Genomic DNA, 26,331 nt, shown 5'->3' on the forward strand with positions numbered 1-26,331 from the left:
CATACAGGCAAAACACCAATGGACATAAAATAAAGATAAATAAATTTTATAAAAAAAGAAAAAAAAGAGAAAATACCAAAACAAAGACATTTGGAAAGATATAGTCTCTATCCTAAGAAATACAGACAGGTGCAGACACACCTCTAACCCAACACTTGGAAGGCAGAGGCAGATAGGGGTGTTTCTGACTTCAGGGTCAGCCTGAGCTACACAGTGAGCTCAAAAAACAAAACTACCAAATAAACCTAACTCGACAAACACAAGTGTTTAGCTAAATGACTCATTTAGGAAATCAAGGCCAGGACTATGGCTCAGCAGCTAGGGACACTCACCGTGCAAACAAGGACCAGAGAGCAGACGCCAGCACCCACTTAGCAAGATGGGGGTTCTCTGCGTGCTTGCAACCACAGCACTGAGGGGGCAGAGACAGGCTGGGGCGTCCTGGCATCGGACAAAGCTGATGGAGACCAGGTTTAGGGAGAGAGCTTGCCTCAAAGGACAGGACACCCAAAGCTGGCTTCTGATCTCCACACGGAGGTGTGTGCACCCATATAAACACGGGCATGTATGCTTATAGACACATACATAAATAAAACTAAACATGTCTAGCCAAACGTGTTCATCGCACAAGCTAGAGGCCCTGAGTTCAAGTCCCAGAACCCAGGCAGGTGTGGAGCCATGACTCCACAAAGCTGCCCTCTGATCTCCAGTCCCGTGCTTCTTCACGCCACACCTCACACATGTACACACAGAACGATAACAAAGTTTTCAAAAGGAATTTAATCCATCACAGTGAGACACTTTCAGCCCATGAACACCCTGAACAAAGGGCTCAAAGCTGTTCCTATCCCTCAAGGCAACGCACAGGCCTAAGAACAGTCCATTCAAACAGTCTTCGTACACAGCATCCCAGAGTTTCAGCCAGTCAACCTGGAGAAATGTCACCAACAAGTGCAGCAATCAGGGTGTGTAAAAATAAATAGATTTAATAGATAGTGTGATAACCTCGAACAAATATACAGAATGAAGACAGAGCCAGGTGCCACTGGCTCAGAACTCATTTACAGGTGCCCTCCTCCTGTCCTGACAGTGGGACCCTTCAGCTGGGTATCTGCAGGAATCCAAGAGACTGCCACTGTCATCTTGAGTTACCCGTGTGGCAAATTTGTGACAACTTTTTAGTAGTCTTCTAAGTTCCCCCAAATGACCTGGATTATGGGATTTCTTTTGGTTTTCAGATACAGTTTCACTGTGGATCCCTAGCTGGCCTGGAACTCACTAGGTACCCAGGCTGGCTTGGAACTCAAGAGATGTGCCTGCCTCCGCTTCTTTAGTTCTGGGATTAAAGGTGTGTACCACCATGCCTGGCTGATTACAGGATGAAGAATCACGCCCAGGCTGATCTCCAGTTCCTGGCACCCCACCTGCCTCAGGCTCTCCTGCTGGGGTGACAGGCGTACACCAAAGCCCAGCTGAGCAGGGAAGTCTCCGATGGCTTGAGAGGAGCTGAACAGCCGAACTGCTCCGGGTGCTTACACAGAAGCAAAGGCTATCAGGCAGGGGTTTAAAGTGTAGATATATAGTAAAAAATAAAATAAAATAAAAGCCAAAGAGGCTCTGGGGTTCCATCCCAGCACTGAAGAGAGCAGATGCTTGTGGATGCTTGGATCCTGATCAGTCTGATGTCTTCCTCCCTGGGCATCGTTTTCTGTGGTCAGTGATATGGGGCCACTTCTGGCCCAAAGTTCCAACACAGCATACCACTGAACAGTGCGGACCTCAGGGTACAGATGCGGAGCACATGGGTGCCCAATCCTGAGCAGGGAAAGTGGAGAGAAATGAAGTGCAGGTCCCATGCGGACAACTGGGGCTGCGTGCAGGACTGAGGTCTTGACAGCCACACCCGAGCAGGAGGAGGCCCAGACAGCACACACAGCCTCAGCTCCTGAGCAAGACAACTGGAAATCTCAGGCACTTCATAGATATGAAGAGGGTATGGCAACGCAGGCTTGTTCCTCCAGGAACGGGTGAAGTCTTAGCAGAGGCATGGGCAGAAATCAGTCACTGGCAGCTGCTGGCCCCAAGATCTGGCAAGATCAGTGCCCGAGTGCCACAAGTCACTTCCTGGCTTCTGCAGGGCCCACATCAGCTTGGAAGGACTGATGGGGCAGCAGAGCCAAGGCTACCTGGAGGGCGGCTAAGGCGTGCAGGGTGGAGGGAAATGCAGGGAGTCCTGAGTTTAGGGATTGGCTGTGGTACCTGGGACCATGTCACAAGCACCTGCCGCTGAATGTTCAGAACAAAGGGCCTCTCCACCTGGATCCCTTCCTCCTTCCTGTGAGTAGAGAGCAGGGAATGAAGAAGCTTCTGGGGTCGCCTCTTTGCCTTCCATGGAAAGAAAGATGGGTGGAAAAATCCCAGCCAGAATTCCTGTCTTGAGCACAGTCAGCAGCCTTTTCTGCCCCCAGACAATAAATATATAAAACAGAGCCTGGGGCAGGCAGGCTGCTGAGCTTGGCCCACAGCCCAGTTTTACTCTTATCTTGCTTTGAGCAACACAGAGGCCACCTAGGTGACAGGACCAGTCCTGGACAGGGAGGTGTGGAGAAAAGCGTCCTTCCTGCCCGAGAGTGGTAACGGATCCTGGAAAGAGATGGTTCTCGCAGCTGTTCATGCCACATCGTCCTCCAGACTGACCATCTGTCTCTGTCAGCAAACCACAAACACAGGAAACAGTCAGTCTAATGGGCAGTGCACAGGGTCAGAGTTCAGCACACCCCACTCCACACAGCAGGCATCTCTCTAATGCTTGGGCCCCAACCTTCTGTCCCCTGCACAGCCACCAGAGGGTGCTGGGCAAAGCCTCTTGTGGAGAACCCTCACGGTGCTCACAATGCAGGAGTCCTCCCTAGGGCTCACAGTGTAGAAGTCCTCTCTAGGGCTCACAGTGCAGGAGTCCTCCCCAAGGCTCACAGTGCAAGAGTCCTCCCTAAGGCTCACAGTGCAGGAGTCCTCCCTAGGGCTCACAGTGCAGGAGTCCTCTCTAAGGCTCACAGTGCAGGAGTCCTCTCTAAGGCTCACAGTGCAGGAGTCCTCCCTAAGGCTCACAGTGCAGGAGTCCTCCCCAAGGCTCACAGTGCAAGAGTCCTCCCCAAGGCTCACAATGCCCTCTTTTCGCACCTCCAGGCTCTCAGATCATGCACTTCCCCTGAGTTTTTTTTATAATGTTTTTTGTGTGTGTGTATGGGTGTTTTGTCTGCATGAAAATCTGTGCCTCACATGTGTGCCTCGTGCCTGTGGAGGCCAGAAGGTGTCAGATTCTCTGGAACTGAAGTTACAGACCCTTGTGGGTCCTAAGAATAGAACCCAGCTAATTGGGAAGCACAGTCAGCATTCTTAGCAACAGAGCTGCTTTTTTCCAGTCTTCCACACGCTTCTTAAATACATGACGCCAGTCCTATCACAGGCCTCTGTAATTTACCCAATTTCTACCTGGAGGAGCCTGAAACCTCCTCCTGCAGTCACCGAGGATTAAATATGGACTCAAGCACGCTAGGAGGGGCTCTGCCAGTGACTCCTGTCCTAAGTCCTCATTGGGGGATTCTAGGCAGGGGCTCTACCACTGAGCCACACCCCAGCCCCTCACTGGGGGATTCTAGGCAGGGCTCTCCTCTGAGCTGTTGCATACCCCTGGCTTCCTTTTATCCACTCCACCTAACTTCCATCCTTCAGCTTCTTGGATGCCTCCTCTCTCCCACAAAGGGCACTCACTGAGGGGTAGGTGTAGCCGTCCTGGCTTCGGCAAATATGGAGTTCATCCTCTGTGGTCTTCTGGTACACTGGGTTGTCAAAGTTTATGCTGTTGATGCTCCTTAGCCGCCAGTTCCTCCACAGCAGGATGGCGCCAAAGACAAGGAGAATGGCCAGTGCTGTGGGGAAAGAGGGCTTGGTCAGGGCGGGCCCCAGAAGGCCTTACACCGGTGAGGCCATGAGCATTCCCATTATGGCTCCTTCACACGACAGCGATGTGTTCGGAATGTAAAATTACACTTCCTTATCATACAAAGAGAAAACGCTGCAGGTGGGGGCATCAGGACCTGTAAGCCTAGCACTTCAGAGAGATGAGGCAGGAGGATGCCACCTTCTGAACCAGCCTGGGCTCCATAGCCTGACATTGTTCTATCTTCTGAGATCCTGACAACTTTGCTTTGTTTGTTTGGTTGTGTTTTTCTGTTTCTTTTGTTTTGTGAGACAGGGTTTCTCTGTGTAGCTTTGGAGCCTGTCCTGAATCTCACTATGTAGACCAGGCTGGCCAGTAACTGATAGAGATCTGTGTGCCTCTGCCTCCTGGAGTGCTGGGATTAAAGGTGTGTGCCACAACACCTGGCGGTCTTTCTTTTTGCCAGTCTAGAACTCTGTATGTAGACCAGGATGGCCTCAAACAAACTCACAGAGCTCTGTCTGTGAGATTAAAGCTCTATTCCAGGTCTGGAGAGATGGTTCAGAGGTTAAGAACAATGGTTGTTCTTCCAAAGGTCCTGAGTTCAATTCCCAGTAACCATATGATGGCTCACAACCATCTATTATGAGATCTGGAGCCCTCTTCTGTCATGCAGGCCGAACACTGTATACATAATAAATAAATAAAATCTTTTTTTTTTTTTAAAGTCTTATTTGAATATGAATGGAGCTAGAAGGGGGCAGTGCTCAGAGGTAGGCGGAGCACCATCCCTCACGCAGGGCTGTCTCTCAGACAGGGACATTCCATTTAGGGTCAGAGAGGAGGAATGGCCCTGCAGGCTAAGCATGAAGTCTCAGGGGCCCCACCACGCCAGCAGCCCGGCCAGCACTTACCAATGGGGAGGATGATGGACAAGACACTCACACCCTGTGGCTGCTCCTCGCTCCCTCTGCCACCCTGGACTGGGGTAAGAAAAAGGACAGAGTGAGGAGGCTGAGGTCAAAGAAGACATAGTCAGATGACAGGAGCCACCCACAGAGACTGCCTGACATAGTCTCCCTTTCGTCCTGTTCAGGGAAACCTAGAGATGCTATTGAGGTTTGCGCAAGTCATGTGGACTTGCTCTCAGGCAGAGCTGTCCTCCAGTGGCCACAGAGGATCCCAGGATCCTTAGGGATGCCAAATGTGCACAAATCCTACCCCCAGACACCCTCAGCACACCGGGCCAGTGAGCAAAGGCTAAGTTTGCTAACCTGAGTTTGATCCCAAGACCCCCACAGTGGAAGGAGAGGACAGACTCCCACAAGCTCCCACAAGCTGTGCTCTGACCGCACAGGCATGGTGGCACATTCCCCAATCCCACTAACCAAATCAGTGTACTAATCAAATGTAGGGTGGGCCTGGCCTTTACCTTGGTGGGACATTGTCACCGACTCAGCCGTGCTAAGGCCAGGGACGTCCACGGGCTCCCTGGAAGTGCTGGAAGTCAACTGATCCTCCTTGTGCTGTGGAGACCTTGTGGTTGCTCCAGTGACCACAGACCTGATGGTGGATGTCCCCTGGGTGGTCAGTACAGGTGCGACTTCTGACGGAACAAAAGACACGACCCAAGGGCCATGAGCTGGGGTGCTCCTCGCACCTCCGCTCTGCTCCGCATGGAGGGCAGGCCAGCCCCAGGGCCACGAGGAAGGAGTAGCTGGCAACACTGCTCCAGAGTGACCTCAGACATGTGATTCTCCCGCCTCAGCCTCCAGAGGACCTATCCTGTTCTCACAATAGGTCTGGAAGTGTCGAGGACACTTTGGTCCGAGACGGAACAGTGACCTCCAGAATGCACGTTAGGAACTCAAGCACTGATGAACAGTGATGGCTTACACCCTTAATTCCAGCCCTCAGGAGGCAGAGGCAAGTGGAACTCTGTGAGTTTGAGGCCAGCCTGGTCTACAGAGTGAGTTCCAGAAATACCAGGTCTACATAGAGACACTCTGTCTCAAAAAATCCAAAAAAGAAAGAAAAGAAACTGAACCACCAATTTTTTTTTTTTTTTTAACTTTTTGAGACAGGGTTTCCCTTGTGTAGCCTGGCTGTCCTGAAACCTGTCCTCCAATCAGAACAACTGTCCTTTAACTAAATGAATAATAAAATGAGAACATTGGCTGTCTCAACACATGATCTCTTCCCATGGTAGCATGGGGGAAAAGTACCCTATAAGACTTCCAGTATCCAGAACCATAAACTTCTACGCTTTATAAATTATCCAGTCTCAAGTCTGTTTTCTGTTGCAAAAACAGACAGAAACAAACCCAAACTGAGCCTTTCTCAGATGATGTCAGAGAAAGGGGTCCTGGCCTAAGTCAGATTCCACAGGAGCTCAGGTACAACGGGGCCGCAAGGGGCGCCCAGTCTACGTGTTTTCAGTCCGTCCAGGAGTCCCCAGACAGCGCTGACGTCCAGTCAGCCTTGGAGGGCTCGTGTAGGACTGCGCCCCTACCTGGCAGGCAGCTTCTCATGTCGTCGGCCAGACGCATGCCATCAGGGCAGGCACAGGTGAACTTGGGGGAGTGGGGGTTGATCTGTGGGGCCGGCAGGCACAGATACTCGCAGCCACCGTTGGGGAGGGCCGATCTCTCACACCAGTTCACTCCTGGGGGAGAAGAGGATGTTCAGACAGATGGCATCGAATGCACCAGAGCAGAAGTCTCGGGAATTCCCAGACAACGGCAGAGAAATGTATTTCAGGGAAGGGACTCACCTCTAGGCTGTGTGACGTTGTGGAACAGGACAATGTCCTCTGGCGATAGGAGGTTTTCAGCCACCAAATTAACATCTGAACCCGTGAGGCGATTAGCACTGAAAATGGCTTCATTCAAGACATCCGTCCAAAACACTTTGTCCTATGGGTGACATGTGCAGAAGACGAGCAAGCCCATCAGCCACCGGAGCAGCACGCATCTCCATGACCTCCCCAGACTTCTGGGGTTCTCTACACATAACCAATATTGGGTGTGGTACAAAGTTTCTACTTTATAATGTAGTGAAGGGGAGAGAGAGCTGGAGAGCTGGCTCCACACCCAGAGGACCCGGGTTCAATTCCCAGCACCCGTACGGCAGCTCACAACTGTCTGTAATCCAGTTCCCTGGAATCTGACACCTTCACACCAAAGCACGAAAAATAAGGTTAAAATAAATTAGCCAGGCGGTGGTAGTGTATGCCTTTAATCCCAGCACTTGGGAGGCAGAGCCAGGCGGATCTCTGTGAGTTCAAGACCAGCCTGGTCTAACAAGAGCTAGTTCCAGGACAGGCTCCAAAGCTATAGAGAAACCCTGTCTCGAAAAACAAAAAAACAAAACAAAACAAAAAACAAAAAGAAAGAAAAAACCTCAATAAAATGAAAAAAATTATTAAAAAATAAATGTGTGAAAGATGCATAAAATCTTCCATTCCTAACCATTCTGTGTGTATGTGTGTATGGAGGTCACAGGTGGGTGTCAGGTGTCTTTCTCAGTTACTCTCCCCTTAATTTTTTGAGACAGAGTCTTTCACTGAACCTGGAGCTCACTGAGTTAGCTACACTGACTGGCCAGTGAGCCTCTGGCATTTTCCTGTCTCTTCATGAACTCTGGGTTCCACTCCTAGCACTACAAAAACAAACAAACAAACAAACAAACAAACAAACAAACAAAAACAGAAGAACCAAAAAAAAACAGTAACAAAAAAACAGTTCTGGGAAAAACCTGCAACTCTACCACCTTTCTAGAGCTCTAGATAAGAGCCAATACCTAATCAGTCTTGGCTCCAATGGATGGGACAAACCTAGGGCTGGACCAAATCCCCTCACATTCCCAGGGTCACCTCATAGATGGCCAAGGAGAAGGGGTGGGCAAGCTGCTTCTCATCCTCCAAAATGGTCTTCCGATTGCCCCCATTGACATCGATGCTGGAGATAGAGTGAAGTTTGGAATCAACCCAATAGAGGCGGCCACTGGGAATATCTAAAATGCATAAACAGACAAGGAGATATGGAAAGGTCAGAGGTAACAAGATCATCCAATTTGCCTGAATATTCCAGAATGTTCTAGAAGATTCTAGAATGTTTCAGAAAGTTCCAGAACATGCCAGAAAAATTTCAGGGCACTAGCTCGGGGTAGAAGGTACATCTTTGGGAGAAGCACTCTATCACATATGAACCTGAAGGCCACATCGTGGTTTTTGCACCACCCAGTAATCCTTCCAGCTGCCCCAGCAAGCAAGACCACCCCTTAGATATACCTAGAGTGATGCCATTCGGCCACTGGATGTCCTCAGTCACCAGCGAGTAGATGTCTACACCATTCAGGCCCCCTTTCTTGATCTTGGCAGGTGTTCCCCAATCTGTCCAGTACATGAAGCTGGGAAAACAGACAAGAGATGAGGACACTCTGACAGCCGGCTCCCACTACTGGTGACAAGAGTCAGCTTAAACAGCTCGTTCTCAATTTGGAACCACACCTGGCTCTTTGTACATGGGCAGTGAAGATGGAACTCAGGTCCTACGCTTACAAAGCAGGCCCTTTACAGACATTTTCCCTTCAGCCCTCCACCCTGCCGCCAACACCAGCTACAACTTCTGCAGGGTCCTCCCAGCCAAGAGCTGCCACCTCGGATGGTCAGCCCAGCTCTGCAACTGTGGAGTTAAGCCAGGGTAGGTGGCGCGCACCAGTGACCGCAGACGCTGCAGAGGAGGTGCTGGAGCATTCAGAGTGCAAACTATGCCTGAAGCACAGACTGGACACGGATGTGGCCTGACAGGGACAGCACTAATGGGTGGGGGTGGGGAGCTTCCCAAGATGGAATGCCCAGCAGTTGCTCAGTCTGTTGGGCCCTGACAGAGACCAGTAAGCAATGAATTCCTATAGACTTGTCTGATCTCCACAGGTCGAAGATGAACTTGACTCCTATCCCTGAATGTCCAGGGCACTACTGGAAGGAGCTTTACACTTCTCTTAAGAGAGGGATTCTGCATAGTGTTGCATGCACGTGTGTGATGTACGTGGAGGATAGAATACAATCTAGGAAATGCTGTCCATGGGCCCAGCAAGATGACAAGCCTATGCTAGCCTGTGAGGTTTGGGTACAAAATTAAGACGTTAGCATTAAAACACACACACCACGAAGCCCAGGCTGTTTGCTTGCTCCTTGTTCTGGGGATGAAGCCAGAGCCTCCTGCACACTTGGAAGGCCCTCCATCACTGGGCCACATCCCCAGCCTCGGTCACTGCTTCTTTCAAACCAGAACAGAGCTGGGGACGCCTTGAACTTCTGACACTCCTGTCTCTGTCACAGGTGTTCACGAACATACACGTGTTTGACCATGAGGCAGAAGCAGGACTTTATGCGTGTCAGGTAAGCACTCTACCAAATGAACTACATCCCCAGCACCTTTATTTTGTTTTACTAACATTTATTTATCCACTGCATGGACACGTGTGTGTATCATGCAACATCTGGGGGAAGGGGTTGACTCTATCCCTGAGATTAAACTCAGGTAGCCAGGCTTGGAAGCAAATGTCTTTATCCACTGAGCCAGGATTTGGTTTCTCCGTGTAACAGTCCTGGCTGTCCTGGAACTTTGTAGACCAGGCTGGCTTCGCACTCACAGGCATGCACCTGTGCTGGGATTAAAGGCGTGCACCACCGTTGGTGTCTATGTACCTGTGTGCCGAGGCTAAAGGAGGCCAGAGGCACCAGTTCCTCTGGACCTAGTTACAGGTGGTTGTGAGCTCCCTGATATGGAAACAAGGAATTAAACTTGATTCCTCTGCAAGAGCAGCAAGTGCTCTAACCACTGAGCCACCACTCCAGCCCCTTGCTGAGCCAGCTTCTAAGCCGCTATTTTGATTATTTTGAGACAGGATCTCACTTTGCAACCCAAGCTATTCCATAACTCGCAGCAATCCTCCTGTCTCAACCTCCTCAGTGAAGGGATTTCGGGTTTGAGCCACTACCTTCTTATGCCACCTCCCTGATTTTTCATTGACAACCCCCAGCCTCTGCTTCACTGTCTCCCTCTAGCTCAACACCATCTCACTCAGCTACACATATCACGTATTTTCAACCCAGCTGTGGATCCCCCACCTTGATTTATCCCAAAGTTCTCTATCCCCTCCGCTCTGAGACACTCACCCGTGCACGGGGTCCACCACAATGTCTCTGGGTCTAGACCCCTTCTCTTGGAACAGTGTTCTCCTCCTTCCACCTTTGGTGTCTGCTACAGACACACTGCCTGGAACTGAATCTGTCCAGTAGATGTTACCATGGATCCAGTCTACAGCCAGCCCATCTGGGGCTTGCAGGTCCCCACTGATGATGGTGTCATAGGACAAGCTAGGCGCTCGGTCCATCAGGGTGCTGAGGCAGAAAAAAGGACCGCATTAGAGCCTGGGTGTCACCAGGGGATAGGGTAGTGACAGGGTGACGGGACTGTGGCTCACCTGTAGATCTTCCCTTGGGACAAGTCAGACCAATAGATCCTATTGTTGGCCACTTCCATGTCCAGGGCCACCACGTTCTTCAGGTTGGGGATCAGGCTGGTGTACTCGCTGCGGTCAATGGTCATCTTTCGCACCTCATGGCGGTTAGTGAAGAGGAGGTAAGCTACGGAGCCTGGAAAGTCATACAGAGTGTGCGGGAGTTGAATCAGGGCTCCATGCAAGCCAGGCAAGCACTCTACCTACTGAACCCGAGACCCTGGGATCCATTTCTTTAGTAAGAATAACTGGAGATGCTACAGAGGCTCAGACGTCTTCTCCCTCTCCCAGATGCGAGAGGGACAGGTAGAGTCCTACAGCCTCAGCCAGTGACCCCTAGAAAGGACACATCTGGGAGAGGCCCCATGTCCTCACTGTACTGCCCCCCATCAGCACGAATCCTGGAGAGCTCCCATACCCAGACAGCACAAGGCGTAACAGTTCTGAACCCCAAAGAGGAGCTGCCCACCCTCAGCTTCCCAGGCACCCTGGCTCCCCGTCTGTGCTCACCCACGGCCTTGCAGACGCTGGTGTGAGGGTCCATGTGGAAGCCGGCCCGGCATTCACACTTGTAGCTGCCTTCAAGGTTCACACAGAGCTGGCTGCAGGTGTCCGGCTCCTGGCACTCGTCAATATCTGTGTGTGGTAACAAAAGGGTTTGGTCTGGGGAAGAGGAACCCTTTCTACAGGGGGGGGGACAGGAGAGCTAAAATCAAAACGCTATGTCCTCCTGTGCCTGCCATTCATTCTAGTGCAAGATGACTGTGGGATTTATTCAGCCAGCTTTCCTTCACTTCTTTATTCTCTTCCTTTTTTTTTTTTTTTTGTTTCTGTTATTTATTATTGGTCTCTTTATATAGCCCTGGCTGGCCCAGAATTCGCTATGTAGACCAACCTGCCCTTCAATTCAGAGATCGACCTGCGTCTGTCACTCAAGTGATGGGATTAAAAATATTTTGCACCACACATGGCCTCTTTTGTTGTTTTCTGAGACTTCTTGCATAGCCCAGGCTGGCCTTGAACTTGCTACAGAGAAGATGACCTTGAACTTCTGATCTACTGCCAGCACATCCTGAGTGTTGGTTGTCTGTGTGGGCCACCTGCTGGGCTCACGATGTCATGGGGTGGAACTTGGAGCTCTTATGAGACAAGTATTCTGTCAGCTGAGCCCCAGCTCTTGCCTGAACCTTGATGCTTTTTTGTTTGTTGGTTTTTGTTTTTGTATCCCTGGCTGTCCTGGAACTTTCCCTGTGGACCAGGCTGGCCTCGAACTCACAGAGATCTGCCTGCCTCTGCCTTTTTTGTTTTGTTTTGTTTTTTGTTTGTTGGTTTTGTTTTTGTTTTTGTATCCCTGGCTGTCCTGGAACTTTCTCTGTGGACCAGGCTGGCCTCGAACTCACAGAGATCTGCCTGACTCTGCCTCCCGAGTGAACCTTGATTCTTGATGATGACCCCAAAAGGCAGGACTGCCAATGATCCACACTTCCCAACAGTCAGGCCCCATTCAGTGTTTACCCTTGGACCGCTCCTGATAGCCCCAAGAGGTGGGGACTGCACTCCTGCCCACTGAGCGCCTGTGGAAACTGAGGCACAATGCTCGGCGGGCAAAGGCAGAGGCGGTCAGAACCACAGCCTGGACAGGCCCGCAGACCCACCTTCACATCTGTGCTGGTCCACCAGCTGGAAGCCGTTGGGACACAAGCACTCGTAGCCAATCTTGAGGTCCTTGCAGATGTGGGAGCAGCCACCATTGTTGTCCAAGCATTCGTTGGTCCCTGCACAGGGTTGAGCAGACACAGATCGGTAATTCTAGAGCCCCTTACTCTCCACTGGAAACACTAAGCATTGCATTGTCTTTGCAAAAAACGTTCAGGTGTGCATGTGTATCTGCACGTGGGCGTGTGAACACGAATGCAGAGACACCAGGGGACTAGAGTTACAGGTGACTGTGAGCCACCTGACTTATGTGCTGAGACCAAACTTGAATCTTCTATAAGTGCTCTTAGCTGCATCTCTCCGAACTCAAAAACGAAATGCTAGAGATGTGAACTCAGGTCCTTGTCTCCCAGCACCCCTCCCCTAAGGCCCCTCCTGCCCTATAGCCAAAGATCTATCCAGTCTTAGTGATGCACACGAGGCCTTTGAACTTGTGGGGTGGGGAGGCTCCCGGCCCCAGGCCCCACAGTCACTACACATTGGCGCCCATCCAGCTCCCCCAGCTTCCCAGCACTCACTGCACTCCTTGATGGGCTCATCCGACCAGTCCCGGCAGTCCCGGGCGGAGTCGCACACCTTGTCCGAGGAGATACATTCGCCACTGCGGCACTTGAACTTGTTGGGTCCGTCACACTGTGTCACTAATTAGAAGCAAAGAGAACGGTCAGGAGTGGTTGAACAGTACCACCAATGAGGGGTTGAGGTGTGGCTCAGGGGAGAGCCCCTGCCTAGAATCCCCCAGTGAGGGGCTCGGGTGTGGCTCAGGGGAGAGCCCCTGCCTAGAATCCCCCAGTGAGGGGCTCGGGTGTGGCTCAGGGGAGAGCCCCTGCCTAGAATCCCCCAGTGAGGGGCTCAGGTGTGGCTCAGGGTAGAGCCCCTGCCAGGAGTCTTAACTGTGTAGTCCTACTGGCCTGGAACTTCCTCTTATACTTCAGGACACTGGAACTTAGAGAGGTCCTCCTGCCTCAGCCTCCCAAACACTAAGATTACAGGGTGTTTTAGCATGCCTGCTGTGAGGAGTTTCTCTATGGGGTGTGTTCCTCACAGGGCTGGAGGTGAAAGTGAGGCTCTGTGTGGTTAGTTGCTAGGAGTTCAGCAGACAGACAGTTACTGTTTAACAGAAATAGAGCTTGTTTCAACTTGGCAGGATCAAAAAACTTTTGGAGAGCCAGGAGGTCAAAAAAAGTCTTGGGAGAGCAGGGTAGTGGCAGCACACACCTTTAATCTAACCAGCACTCAGAAGGTAGAGGTAGGCGAACCTCTGTGAGTTTGTGGCCAGCCTGGTCTACAAAATGACTTCCAGGACAGCCAGAGCTACACAGAGAAACCCTGTCTTGAAAAAACACAAATAAAAAATCCTAGAGAGGGATTATAGAGACAGCTGCAAAGACGAATTTTTGGTTGAATCAGGTTAGCCAGAGGTCTCACTACTTGGTTCAGGCTGGCCTCAAATTTGTGTGCTTCCTGCCTCAGGCTCTCCACTGTCTTGAGTCCAGACCTGCACACCACACTCAGCTCTGGCAATGCAGTTAAAAAGTAACAAGTAACTCCTAGTCCAGTGATTAGAAGTCCTGAGTTCAACTTGAAAGAGCAAACAGCAAAAAACTAACAGTGAATTTTCTAAGTGAGAGCTGTTCTCAAACTCAACGTGTGGGCAAGGCCTCCACCTCCCAGTGTAGGGTGGCAGGCATGTGGCAGCACACCAGCATGTGGTGACTAGAGCATGCACGCTCGTGTGCACACTAGACAAGCAACCTTCCAATACCTCAGTCCTGAAGTGTGGTCATGTTAGGTCACGTGCAGCCGGAGAGACAGAAAAAGTGCCACCAGGTCAGATGGACACAAGTTTGATCTCAGGGCACTCAAGAGAGAGTGACTTTTGTAAGTGCTGGAATGTTCTTTTCATGGGATTGGATGGCTTGTGTATGCCATTAGCATGAAGCTCTGGGTTTCAGGCAGGGGTGGTGCATGCCTTTAATCCCAGCACTCGGGAAATGGGAAGCAGAGACAGACAGATCTCCGAGTTCAAGGCCAGCCTGGTCTACAGAGTGAGTTTCTTCGGGACAGCCAGGGCTACACAGAGAAATCCTGTCTCAAAAAAAGAAAGAAAGAAAGAAAGAAAGAAAGAAAGAAAGAAAGAAAGAAAGAAAGAAGAAAAGGAAAGAAAGGAAGGAAGGTAGATAGGTAGAGAAGAAAGGAAAAAGGAAGGAAGGAAAATACAGCAGCTAGGGACCTGCCCCTCCCTCGGGGAGAACAGCAGCACCCAACTTAGGGACAGGAAACGGGGGAGCGGAGCTCACCATTGATGCAGCCAAGCTCATCACTCAGGTCCTTGCAGTCATATTCACGGTCACACTGGCGGCTACCATGGATGCAGGTGCCATCCGCACACTGGAATTCATCGGGCCGGCAGGTGGCCACCGCTGAGGAGAGCAGAGTGGTGATTGTCACAAGAAGCAGCAACCAGAGACCCTTCCATGCCTTTCTGCAGTTAGCTTAAACTTAGCAGTGTGAAGGCAACTGCCACCAAGCCCAAAGCCCTGAGTGCAGTCCCTAGGAACTGTGTAGTGACGGTGAGAACGGACTCTCAGAAGTTGCCCCCTGAGCGACATGTATGTGCCCAAACACATAAAGTATACACATCAATAATAATTTTGTATCTACTATTTAATTTTTTGTTTTTTTGAGACAGGGTTTCTCTGTGTAATCTTGGCTGTCCTGGAACTCACTCTGCAGACCAGGCTGGCCTCAAACTCGCAGAGATCCACCTGCCTCTGCTGTACGCCACCACCACCCAGCTAATAATTTCGTTTTTAAATAATCACTGAGGGGACTGAACCCTGGCCTCAGGCACGTGTGATGTGGCGTGTGAATGAGAATGCCTGCCCTGGCTTGTATGTTTAAATACCTGGTCACCAGCTGGTGGAATTGTCTGGGAAGGACAAGGAGGTGTGGCCTAGTGGAGGAGGTGTTCACTGGGAGCAGGGTTTGAGGTTTCAAAAGACTCTTAGCCTTCCCAGTTATAGCTCTCTCTGCCTCCTGCTTGTGGATCAGACGCTCAGCTACTTCTGCAGCTCTGTGCGAGCCTCTCCGCTGCCAGGCAGGCCCCTGCCGTGATGGTCACGGACTCACCACTAAAACTGTATTGCCCACCCTAGAAAAACTCTTCCTCTGTAAGCCCTGGACCTGGCCCTTTGAAAAAACTAATTGTTCCAAAGGAAAAAAAAAAACAATTTTAACCTATCTTTGGATGATTTTAAAAAATATTTATTTTGGTTTTCTGAGACATGGCCTCTCTACAAGAGCCTGGTTGTCCTGGCTCTTGAACTCACACCTGCTTCTAAAGGCAGATGCTGCCACACCCAGCCCTGTCTTTGGTTGAGGCTAAAATTTTATTTACACAGAGCTGTGCAGTGTATGTGTGCACATGCAGGTATGCTCTCCAGGACGCTCTGGCAGAGCTCCTCCTTGTTCCCTTGAGTCAGGGTCTCTCACTGAGCTTGGAGCCAGACTGGCAGCCAGAAAGCCCCAGGTATTCTCCTGTCTTCACATCCCACAGCACCAGGGTTGCAGCCTTGAGCAAGGCTGTGGCGACTCAAACTCAGGACTTCATGCTCTGACAGCAGGCGCTCCTAACCACTGAGCCTGCCCCTCACCCAAAATAAATCACCTTTCTTTCCGGGCAATCTCATATGGCTAAGCCCCAATGCAGTCATACAGGCCGGCGAGCCATTCACCTCCCTCCGAGGGCCTCACCACAGTGTTCCTCGTCCGACTTGTCCTTGCAGTCCGCACTGCCGTCACAGACCCAGTTGCGGTGAATGCACTCGCTGCTGCCACAGTGGAATTCCAGCGAGGAGCAGGGGCCGCTGCTGGGGGCAGAGGCGGTGTCGCGGCCCGCGCAGTTCTGGGGCCACTCGTCGGAGCCGTCCTCACAGTCCTCATCCCCGTCACAGGCCCACAGGCTGGGGATGCAGCTGGAGGAGTTGCAGCGGAAATGAGCGGGGCCACAGGTGGTGGCCTGGCAGTGGGCCTCGTCAGAGCCATCCAGGCAGTCCCGGTCCTGGTCACACACAAACTTCTGGGAGATGCACCTGCCGTCCTGGCAGCGGAACTCATCCAGGGAGCACGTCTTGGGGGCTGTGGGGTGCACAGGGAGGAGAGCACCCTGTCACGCCATGGCCCAGGCCACCACACATGGTTCATTCGTAGACAGGATCCTTGTGCTTAATTAAAAGGGCCACAACCGCATAGCCTTCTCTGCCTCAGTTTCCTCATTCACACGATCAAGTATCAAGTCAGCTCTCTACCACCGAGCCACACCTGAGCCCCTTCCTGGGGTATTTCAACAGGGCTGAGTTACATCTTAGTGCTTTAGGTTCTGTTACAAACGGCTTGCTGTGCTAACTATATAAATGCCACTGCACTGAAGGTATGCGGGTCTGGGGAAACCCACAGTAGATAATATTAGGGAGCAGCACTCTCATGCCCCAAGCAGCCACCGTGGGTCTTCAGAGATCTGCACAGAGAGGCGGCAATGACATCAGGACAGCAGCTGGTAGGCACACTGGCCTTCAGTACCTCAGCTCTGCTTCTTAGCAGAGCTCAGTGGCTGGGGGAAGCCTCCTTCCTCAGCGTGGGTACTGAAGTCACAGAGACAGACATATGTGAGCACTTCCGACATGCACAGCCTACATGAGGGCTGCCCGGCAACCGTCGCCAGGGCTTGCTGCCTGCATAAATGCTTCCGAGGTCCACATCTCTCCGTCTCTCAAGGTGGGATCTAACCACAGGAGGTGTGAAGGAGCAACCACATTATAGGTGGAATCCCCTTAGGAATGCTCCTGATGGCTGTCACACCCCAGGACCCCTGGACGACCGACTCCTTAGTGCATGCGTGCGCACACACACACACACACCACCCATAGTCTGGGCAGCACTCACCACAGCCTTGCTCATCTGAGCCGTTCTCACAGTCTGTCTGTCCATCACAACGCCAGGAGTCAGGAATGCAGCGACTGACAAGGCCCCCACAGCTGAATTCCTTGGATTTACAGGTGACAGACACTAGGGAGAAAGAGGAGCAGTACACAAAATGAATGCCGGTTAGTTACATCAGATGTGTTTGTGTGTGTGTGTGTGTGTGTGTGTGTAGCCATGACATGTCACGGTCATAGGACAAAATGACCATATCTTTCCACGATATGGGTTCCAGGCATCAAATTCATTTTGTGACGGTTGGTCAGAGGAACCCATGCTCAGCCATGCAGCCCCTTCAGATCACTTCATACAGGGCTTTCAGAGGACCTGTGCTGTGACCACAACGTGCAGAACAGGATCAGGGTGGAGTCTTCCAAACCCACCGCCACAGTGAACAGAACACTTTGGACTTTGGAAATTTGGGTTAGGGATAGCCATCTTCTGTCCCACCTCCCAATTTATAACTGAACTCATCACTCCTGGGCTGCTCTGGAAGGACACTGGGTCTCACACAGCAACAGAGCCCCCCAGGGAGGGGTGGGGGCATGGCTCCATGGAAGAGCCCCTACTCAGCATGTGTAAGGTCCTGGGTGTCATCTCTCACACCACCAGCAAATAAAGGCGGCTTACCGCACGTCTCTGAGGACTCGTCGGACCCGTCCGGGCATTCCGGGGTGCCGTCACAGACCCACTTGCTAGAGATGCACCGCCCATCCGTGCACTGGAATTCATTCCTGCTGCATCTGTCTTCGGCTACGAGGGCAAAGGGGAAGAAAGGGTCCGTCAACAGCAGTAGATCATCCTGCCAGCCCCAGTGAGGAGCAAATTTACCCAGCACAGCAAGCGAAATCTACTGGACCCAAAAGGAAAGCTGAGGATCAACAAATGACTGCAAAGGGAAAATCTGTCAATCAGTCGTTAACATTGACATCTGGACTGTTGAGAAACCTCGTCTCAGAAGAAAAAAAAATCATCTAATTTAATTATTTAAGTAACTTTAAGTTTTATTTTGAGACGTTCTCACCATGTAGTTCTGGCCTTGAACTCTCTATAGAATAGGAAGGCCTTGGTCTCACAGCGATCTGCCTGCCTCTGCCTCTGGAGTGCTGGGATTAAAGTACGGGTCACCTGATGTCGTGATCCACTGGCACGCTAGTGGCAGAAAAGCTGTGAGGGTGACCAAGCACTGTCTGACCAGATTTTAAGCCCACCTCATGAGACGGAAGCCATGCTCGACACTGATACTATACTATGGCCAAGAGCCTGGGACTAGAAAAGTCAGGGACCGAGAGGGAAAACAGCTACTACTGCTCTGGTCAAGGAACACAGCAACAAAACGACTCCTAGCGGCATTCTGCCCTACCCATCGACCAGCGACTCCCTCAGCCCTCATCAGAGCCAGACGGGACAACGTGCAGTGTGAGAGGGAGCTCGGAATACTCAAGTCCTAAAGACTAAATCTCTTCCCTCGGGGCCCAGGGAACCCAACAATCCAAGAGCCAGAGGAAGACACCAGCGAAACAAGGCCTTCCGAGCACAACAGAACTCAGAGACAGCAGCAGCAAGCACAGGTCCAAGCCAGGGGGGTCCCAGGGTTGAGAGTGGAACTGGACATGGGACCATCCCTACGCCAGAAGCTGTCCCCAAGGGTCAACTGTTTGCAAAGGAGAAATTAGTTTTCTCCAATGGAGAGATGCTGAGCATGCAAACCATGCTGTGCAGACCCCATGCCCGGCAGTGGACGGCAGCTGGGCACGCAAACCAGGCTGGGCAGACCCCATGCCCGGCAGTGGACGGCAGTTGGGCACACAAACCACGCTGGGCAGACCCCATGTCCGGCAGTGGACGGCAACACAAAATGAATTCAATGCTGATTTTGGAGATTTTGTCATGTTTCCTTTTAACTTTTTTTCTTATTTTTTTTTAACTTTACTGGTCTTTTGCTTGTATTTTTTGGTTTCCAATTATATGTTTTTAATAGATCTTGAATGTTGTGTATGTATCTCTTGCTTTTTCTGTTTCTGTTCACTTATTTTATTTTATTCTGGTTTGATTACGTATTTGCCTGTTTTCTAAAGAGAGAGGAAAAGGCCTGGAGTCGGAGAGGTAGGAAAGATCTGGTAGGAATGAGAGCAGGGAAAGCATGATCAGAATACACTACATGAAGGAAATGTCATCTTCAATAAAAAATAAAGTACGGGCATCATGCCTGACTACTTTTTTAAACTGTTATTTAAATTAATTTTTTGTTTTTATTATTTTTTTTCCGTGACAGGGTTTCTCTGTGTAGCCCTGGCTGTTCTGAAACTTGCTTTGTAGACCAGCCTGGCCTCTAACTCACAGAGATCTGCCTGCCTCTGCCTCCTGAGTGCTGGGATTAAAGTAATTTTAGATTTCTGATTAGATAATTGTATTATATTATATTGTAGGGGTGTTTTGCCTGCATATATGCAGGCCAGAAGAGGGAGTCTGACTCCCTGGGAATGGATTTATCAATGTGTTTAAGCAGTCACGTGGGTGCGGGGAATCAAGTTCAGGTTCTATGGAGGAACAGCCAGTGCCTTCCTTAATCGCTAAGCCTCTGCCTAGCTACCAAAGAGAAGTCTTTTTGTTGTTGTTTTTAAAGATTTCTTTATTTATTCTGTATATATGCACCAGAGGAAGGCACCAGATCTCATCATAGATGGTTGTGAGCCACCATGCGGTGGCTAGGAACTGGACTCAGGGCCTCAGAAGAGTAGTCAGTGCTCTTAACCTCTGAACCACCTCTCTACCTCCCACAGAAAAGTCTTTTCAGTGTTTATTTTGTTGTTTTTTCCTTCGAGAGAGGGTTTCTCTGTGTAGCCCTGGCTGTCCTGGAACTTGCTCTATAGACCAGGCTGGCCTCAAACTCAGATCTTCCTGCCTCTGCCTCCCTCTGCCTCAGAGTTCTGGAATTAAAAGTGTGCATCACCACACCCTGTGGGAAGTGTTTTTATTCTTTTAAATCATGTGTCTGTGTGTGGGCTTGTGCACAAGAATGCAGTGTCCAGGGAGGCCAGCAGAGGACATCAGACCCTTAGACCCAGGGTTACAGGTGGCTGTGGGCAGACAGACTTGGCAGGAACCGAACCCTTACAAGAGCAGCGGATCCTAACCTGCAGCCATCGGGTCTAACCTGCAGCCGCTGCAGTCTAAAGGCAAAGCTGAGCTCCGCTGATGGACGCAGCAGACTGCTAACGTTTCTCTGTGAGTCGAGATGGCTGAGCTGGTCAATGCGCTTGCTGCCAAGGCTGCCAGCCTGAGTTCTAGACCAGAGACCCACATGGTGGAAGACAGAACCATCTCAGGCAAGCTGTCCTCTGGCTTCGACACACGTGCCGCATGTTGTACCACACGAGCACGCAAGGGAAGGAGATCGAAGCCTTGAAGAAGCCCTACGAAGGCAGGACCTTGAAAGTATTCTTTTGTTTGTTTGATGCTGTTGTATTCGAGACAGGGTTTCTCTGTGCAGCTCTGGCTGTCCTAGAACTTGCTGCATAGACCAGGCTGGCCTCGAACTCAGAGTGCTTGGATTAAAGGTGTGAGCAGACACCTGCCCAGCTTCACAAATCTGAAAGTTCATTAACCTGAAATCCCACACCCCAGTGGTCCCCTTTGCGGTTCAGTGGCTCCTCCCAAGTCCCGGCTTCCTGCTCAGCTACGCTGTAATTCTTTTTTTTCCTCCTCGAACAGTGTCACAGTACCTAGGGGTGGCCTGGAACTCTCAGAGTTTAGATTAAAGGCGTGGACCACCATGTTCATTGTGCCGATAATATTCCATTACCCACTGTTACCCACTGCTAACCGGACCAGTGACTCATGCAGCCAGTAAAGGAAGTGACTCACCGACTCTCTCTGACGGTCGGGTGAGCAGGGCATCTAGAATTCCAGGACTGGTTGGATCATTATAAAAGGGAAGTTCAGAGGGGCACTTGGCAGGAAAGGGCTGTGGAGTCTCACCCCAGCAGGCCCCACAGCCCTGGCGATGGGTCATTAACCCATGCTCTCACTTAAATGACATACACATAAGCATGAGGTGTGGAAATATCCGCCACACCCGAAGGCCGTGCCTGGGCTCAGGTGGGAAAGTGCTTGCCCAGTACGGACAAAGCCTGGGTTCTGCCCCCGCCACTGCGTAAACCTGGCGATGAGGCAGAAGCCTGTCATGTCAGCCCCAAGGAGGTGGAGGCAGGAGGATCACCATTACTTTGAAGCCAGTCAGGGTTACATAGCAAGACCCTGTCTCAAAACAAAACCAAACAAATAGAAAAGGAGTAAGGTGTGGTGGAGGGGTGAACACCTGTCCTCCCAGGGACCTCGTGGCAAAGGCAAACAGTCTATTACAAGTTTGAGCACATCCTAGGCTTCGTGGCAACTTCCAGGTCACCCTGGGGTACACAAGGAGACCCCATCTCAAGCAAATAAGAGAAATAAACAAGGCCGGCAAGATGGCTCAGTGGGTAAAGGATCTGCTGCCAGGCCTACCGGAGTCTGATCCCCAGGACTCGCATGATGGAAGGAGAGACCCTCCTCTGCCACCTGCCATCTCAAGCCCACGAGCATTTACACAGACCAAAGAAACAAATAAATGTAATCTTAGACATTTAAAAACAAGTTGGGAGTAATGGTGAACACTTTTTTATTTGTTTGTTTTTTGAGACAGGGTTTCTCTGTGTAGCTCTGGCTGTCTGGGAACTAGCTTGTAGACCAGGCTGGCCTCGGATCCACAGAAATCCACCTGGCACTGTCTCCCAAGTGCTAGAATTAAAGGCATGTGCCACCACCACCACCACCCGGCATAGTACACACTTTTAATCCCAGCAAGGCAGAGGCAGGTGGATCTCTATGAGTTCAAGGCCAGCCTGGTCTACATAGTAGTAAGTCCAGGATAACCGGGGCTATAGACAAATACAACCACATAAAAGGCCGTCACTCTGTATAGTATACACTAAAACAGGACCTGCCTCTCCAGTCAACAGGCTCACACCTCTCAGCCTTGGCCCTCAGATCTCCAAAGTCAAGAATGACAAGACCACAAGAACCTAAAGGGGAAACACACACAAATAAGGCGGTCACTGCCCTCTAAGCCTTTCTTTTCTGAGACAAAGCCTCATCTATCTGTCTGTCTGTCTGTCTGTCTATCTATCTATCTATCTTTAGTGAGAGCAGGCTGGACTTGAGGACTTGACCCTTCAAGAATCCTGGGGTGACGTGAGTGTGCTGCCACACCCAGTCACTTCCCCAAACTACTGAGGACAGGTGGTGTAAGGGAGTCAAGATAAGCACTCAGGAGTCAGAGGCAGGAGGATCTCTGTGAGTCTGAGGACAGCCAGGGTTACACAGAGCAACCCTGTCACAAAAAAAAGAAAGAAAGAAAGGAAGGAAGGAAGAAAGGAAGGAAAGAAACCAAAATAAAGGTTTGAGGTACTCTCAAAGGAAGAGAAACCAAAATAAAGGAGGCTGAGGAGCTGTCACTGAAAGTACCGAGCACTGAGAGCACTTTGGGCTCCACCCCAGCATCAACGAGCAAGCTCACAGTCAGGCCTGCTTTGCTGGCTTTCACTTGTAATCTCAGCATTCCGGACGCTGAGGCAGGAGGGATGGAGATCAACCCTGGTGAGGACACAGTTACAGAAGTGTTTCCACAGTGGCCCTAAACTTCCTTATGGCACCAACTTTCCCAACAGGTGAGTACACACTTGCCCAGCCACACCATTGGTGGTGTCCTCTCTACCTGTGGCACGGCATTTCCTGAGCAGGTCTGTGACTGAGTCCTTCACAGCATCAGCTTGACTACTTCAGGTTTCTCCTATGTCAAGATGACTCAATGGCAAAGGCGCTCACCACCAAGGCTAACAGCCATCTGGGACAGCCAAGGCCTGAGGTCCTCACCCTACTGACCAATTCCACTCTCTCAGCAACCAAAGCGGATTTGCTTCACAAGCCTAGAGGTGCAGATGCAGTAATTATTGATGTACTTAAGGCGGAAAGGGGAAGAACACCAAAGGCTTGGCTGAAGAGCCAAGTTACAGACCAGAGCCAAGTGTCTAGACTCCAGAGTCTTATCTGGAGGAGGCAGGAAGATAAGAGCAGGGATTAATTACCCAGAGACAGAGCATCACCCTTCAAAAGGCTTGGAGTGGCTCCCAGCACTCAGGAGTGAGGCAGTCTAGCCTGCACTGCACAGTGAGACCCTATTAAAAAAATAAAAAGAAAAAAAGAAAGGCCAGTGCAGATGAACCGCCACAGTGTGAGGCAAGCCTAAACTACATAGGGAATTTCAAGACAGCCTGGGCTACAAAGTGAGATACTGTCTCCAAAAATAGGTAACTGAAAAGAACAAGAAAAAAATCCAACTTCACCCAAACTTTTACCAATGAGAACCATGATGGAGCAAATGAATAGAACCACGGCACGTTATCGCAAAATCGTTCTCTCCCTGGGTTTGGAGGGCCCTCTGACATGCTTGACTCCCCTTACATCAGCTCCTTGCTCTATTTGTGCATACGCGCACGTGTGTGTGTGTGTGTGTGTGTGTGTGTGTGTGTGCGCGCGCGCACGCATGTGTGCTTGTGCGTGCGCGTGCGCGCAGGCCAGAAGTTCAAATCGCGTGACTTCCTCTGTCTTTCTCCTGTTTATGCTGTGGGTCAAATTTCTTCGTGGCCCAGGGCCCTCCCAGCACTGCCACTGCAGGCTGTCACAGCTGGCCTAGACGGTTGCTGGCAAATCCTACTCAGGTCCTCCCGTTTGCACTTCAAGCATGTCACCAACTGAACCACCACCCCAGCCCCCGATCTGCTCTGAACCAACCTGAAGACACATGCACAACAGATCACATTTGTTTGTTTTTCGAGACAGGATTTCTCTGTAGCTTTGGAGCCTGGAACTAGCTCTTGTAGAACTAGCTGACCTCGAACTCACAGAGATCCACCTGCCTCTGCCTTCCGAGTGCTGGGATTAAAGGAGTGTGTGCCACCACCACCAGGTGACAGATCACATGGTCCAGAGCAAGCTATTGTAGTCACTATGAGCATGGAGGTGTGACAGACAGGCTGGGAGTCTGGGGAGGTCAGCACAGGGGCTCTTAGGCCTTCCTGCACAATGGGAAACCAGATCTCACTAAAGACTTCAAAAAACACATTTTTTTCCTTAAAGAAGGCAAAGACGTATGGGAGAAGTTAGGGCCTTTGGTCAAGCCTTGTTTGTAATTACAACTGAATGCTGAGTGTTTGCCTGTTCAACGGGCTTGCACACGCTCTCTCTCTGAGACTCGGTCTCACTGTACAGCACTGGCTGTCCTGGAACTCACAAGGAGTCACCTGCCCCCGCCTTCCCAGTGCTGAGATTAAAGGCATGCTGGACGTCTTTAGGGATTGTACAGTTGACAGCCATTTCCTGCGAACTAACAAACTCCTAATCTACTAGTCGCTACCTGCACTGGTTCTAAGGAGGAAAAGAGCCATTTAAACTGTTCCTGTCCCAGCCAGGCTGACTGCAAGACAAGCAGTAACCAGACTGGGACTTGGCGCAGTTGGTAGAGTGCCTGCCTCCCTGGCTTCTATCCCCAGGATCCCAAACTCCAAGCATGAGGCACAGGCCTGTCATCCCAACACTCCTGAGGAGGAAGAAGGAGGATCAGTTCAGTCATTCTAGGCTATATAGTGATTTATAGGCTAGCCTGGACTAAATGAGATCCTGTCCAAAAGGGAGTGGGGGAATGGACGCTGGGAATACAGCTTCCACGCAGGGATTTATCCCGAATGTTCAAGCCGCAGGACTGCAAAGAAGTTGGGGGTGGGGCTGTAACCTGATTACACACCATCTAACCTCCGTCCAAATTCCAACACCTCTCCTAAAAGGAAAGTCCATTTTACGGGTCAGCCAAACCCAACGCATTCAGAGAGTGGGAGCATAGCAGACCAGCAAGAGTTCTTGCCTGGTACCTGGCCCACCCTGGCTGACAGTCTTGGCTAACGAGGTCTGGGTGGCCCGAGGCACACCAGGGAACTGGACCAGGGAAGCTGGGACAAGATTGGAACTAAGGTCTAAGTACTCCGAGAAAATCTGCAGGGTCCCAGCAGGCCCAGACGTAGAGCCCCGCCCCACAGGGAGGCTCATGCAAGCCATGCCCCTGGAGCTCATCCTCCGCCTTCCATTGGACGAGGGGAGTGGCTCGAGGCTCGCCTGTTCCGGCTGCACCCAGTAGGAGCTCGGGGGTGCGGTGGGAGGTTGGGCTGGGGCGGTGCTTTCGGGCACGCGGTAGCAGCAGGATTTGGGTGTGTAGCTGTGGAGACCCCAAGTCGTGTACACAGAGGACTAGGGGTTGCAAAGTTGGACAGCTGGGCCTGCGAATCCCTTAGAACGAATGAGTTCTCCTCTTGGACTCCCACGTACATCGCTCTGGGAGACCCATTAACACCTCCGGGGGACCCTCACCCGCTGACCCGGGAGAATCCCTCCCCGTATCCCCTAAGCCCACCCTGAGTCTCTACAACTCCGGCACCCCCTTTCCAAAACAGCCCCTTACCGTCAGTCGGGGAGAACCCTCACTACAAGTTCTCACGAGTGATTCCATTTCACCATTTCTCGTTCAAAAATAAATACATAAATCACCGGGAACTGCCAGAGTTCAGGGGGTCTCCCCCTTACCCTACGCGGGCTCCTGGAGCAAGCCTTACCTGCAGCCCCAGCAGCAGCCAGGAGCAGGGCGATGGCCCAGCGCAGCGCTAGATTCCCGGTGCTCATCCTCAGCATCAGGGGCGCGTGTCCACTCGGTTCAGACTCCACTGTGTCCGCGCTGCAAACCGGGCCCCACGGTGTCTCGGCTGCAAACCCGGGGTGGCGGGCCCCACGGTGTCCCCGCTGCAAACCTGTACACGACCAGCCGGCGACTACACGCGCGCAGCCAGAGGCACTCCTAGCACTTCCAGGCGAGGTTTCCAGGAGGGGGAGGAGTCTGCAGTGGGGTGATTTTCAAAAGTCTTCACCTCACTGCGCGGGGAGGAGCTTCGAACGGCCGATGTAACCTCGGCTCGTTAACCCCTGAAGCTCCAGAGGCTCCTTCCTCAGAATCCCACCACACTTTCCTAACGCTTAGAGGCCAACTTTGCTGAGTGTTCAAAGGACAATCCGCGTCCTTCCAAACG

General features: G+C 51.3%; 1 protein-coding gene across 2 annotated transcripts; it reads right to left on the minus strand.

Moving 5' to 3' along the window:
* Positions 1 to 762: 762 nt before the first annotated feature.
* Ldlr (low density lipoprotein receptor) lies at positions 763 to 26,127 on the minus strand. 2 transcript variants are annotated; one of them, XM_048446523.3, is made up of 18 exons: positions 25,864 to 26,127; positions 17,795 to 17,917; positions 17,129 to 17,251; positions 15,941 to 16,324; positions 14,485 to 14,607; positions 12,703 to 12,825; positions 12,124 to 12,243; positions 10,979 to 11,104; positions 10,433 to 10,604; positions 10,125 to 10,349; positions 8,232 to 8,350; positions 7,815 to 7,954; positions 6,714 to 6,855; positions 6,453 to 6,605; positions 5,373 to 5,546; positions 4,855 to 4,923; positions 3,772 to 3,929; positions 763 to 2,706 (listed from the first exon to the last, which is right to left on the minus strand). In XM_048446523.3, exons 1-18 carry the CDS (start codon positions 25,937 to 25,939, stop codon positions 2,671 to 2,673), a joined length of 2,586 nt encoding a protein of 861 aa, XP_048302480.3. In that variant the 5' UTR covers positions 25,940 to 26,127; the 3' UTR covers positions 763 to 2,670. The 2 variants fall into 2 exon arrangements, with proteins under 2 accessions (XP_048302480.3, XP_048302478.3); XM_048446521.3 differs by lacking the exon at positions 763 to 2,706 and having other exon boundaries at positions 3,700 to 3,929.
* Positions 26,128 to 26,331: the final 204 nt, after the last annotated feature.

Source organism: Myodes glareolus, chromosome 4, assembly GCF_982192425.1.
Source record: "Myodes glareolus chromosome 4, mMyoGla1.1, whole genome shotgun sequence".
Lineage (NCBI taxonomy): Eukaryota > Metazoa > Chordata > Mammalia > Rodentia > Cricetidae > Myodes > Myodes glareolus.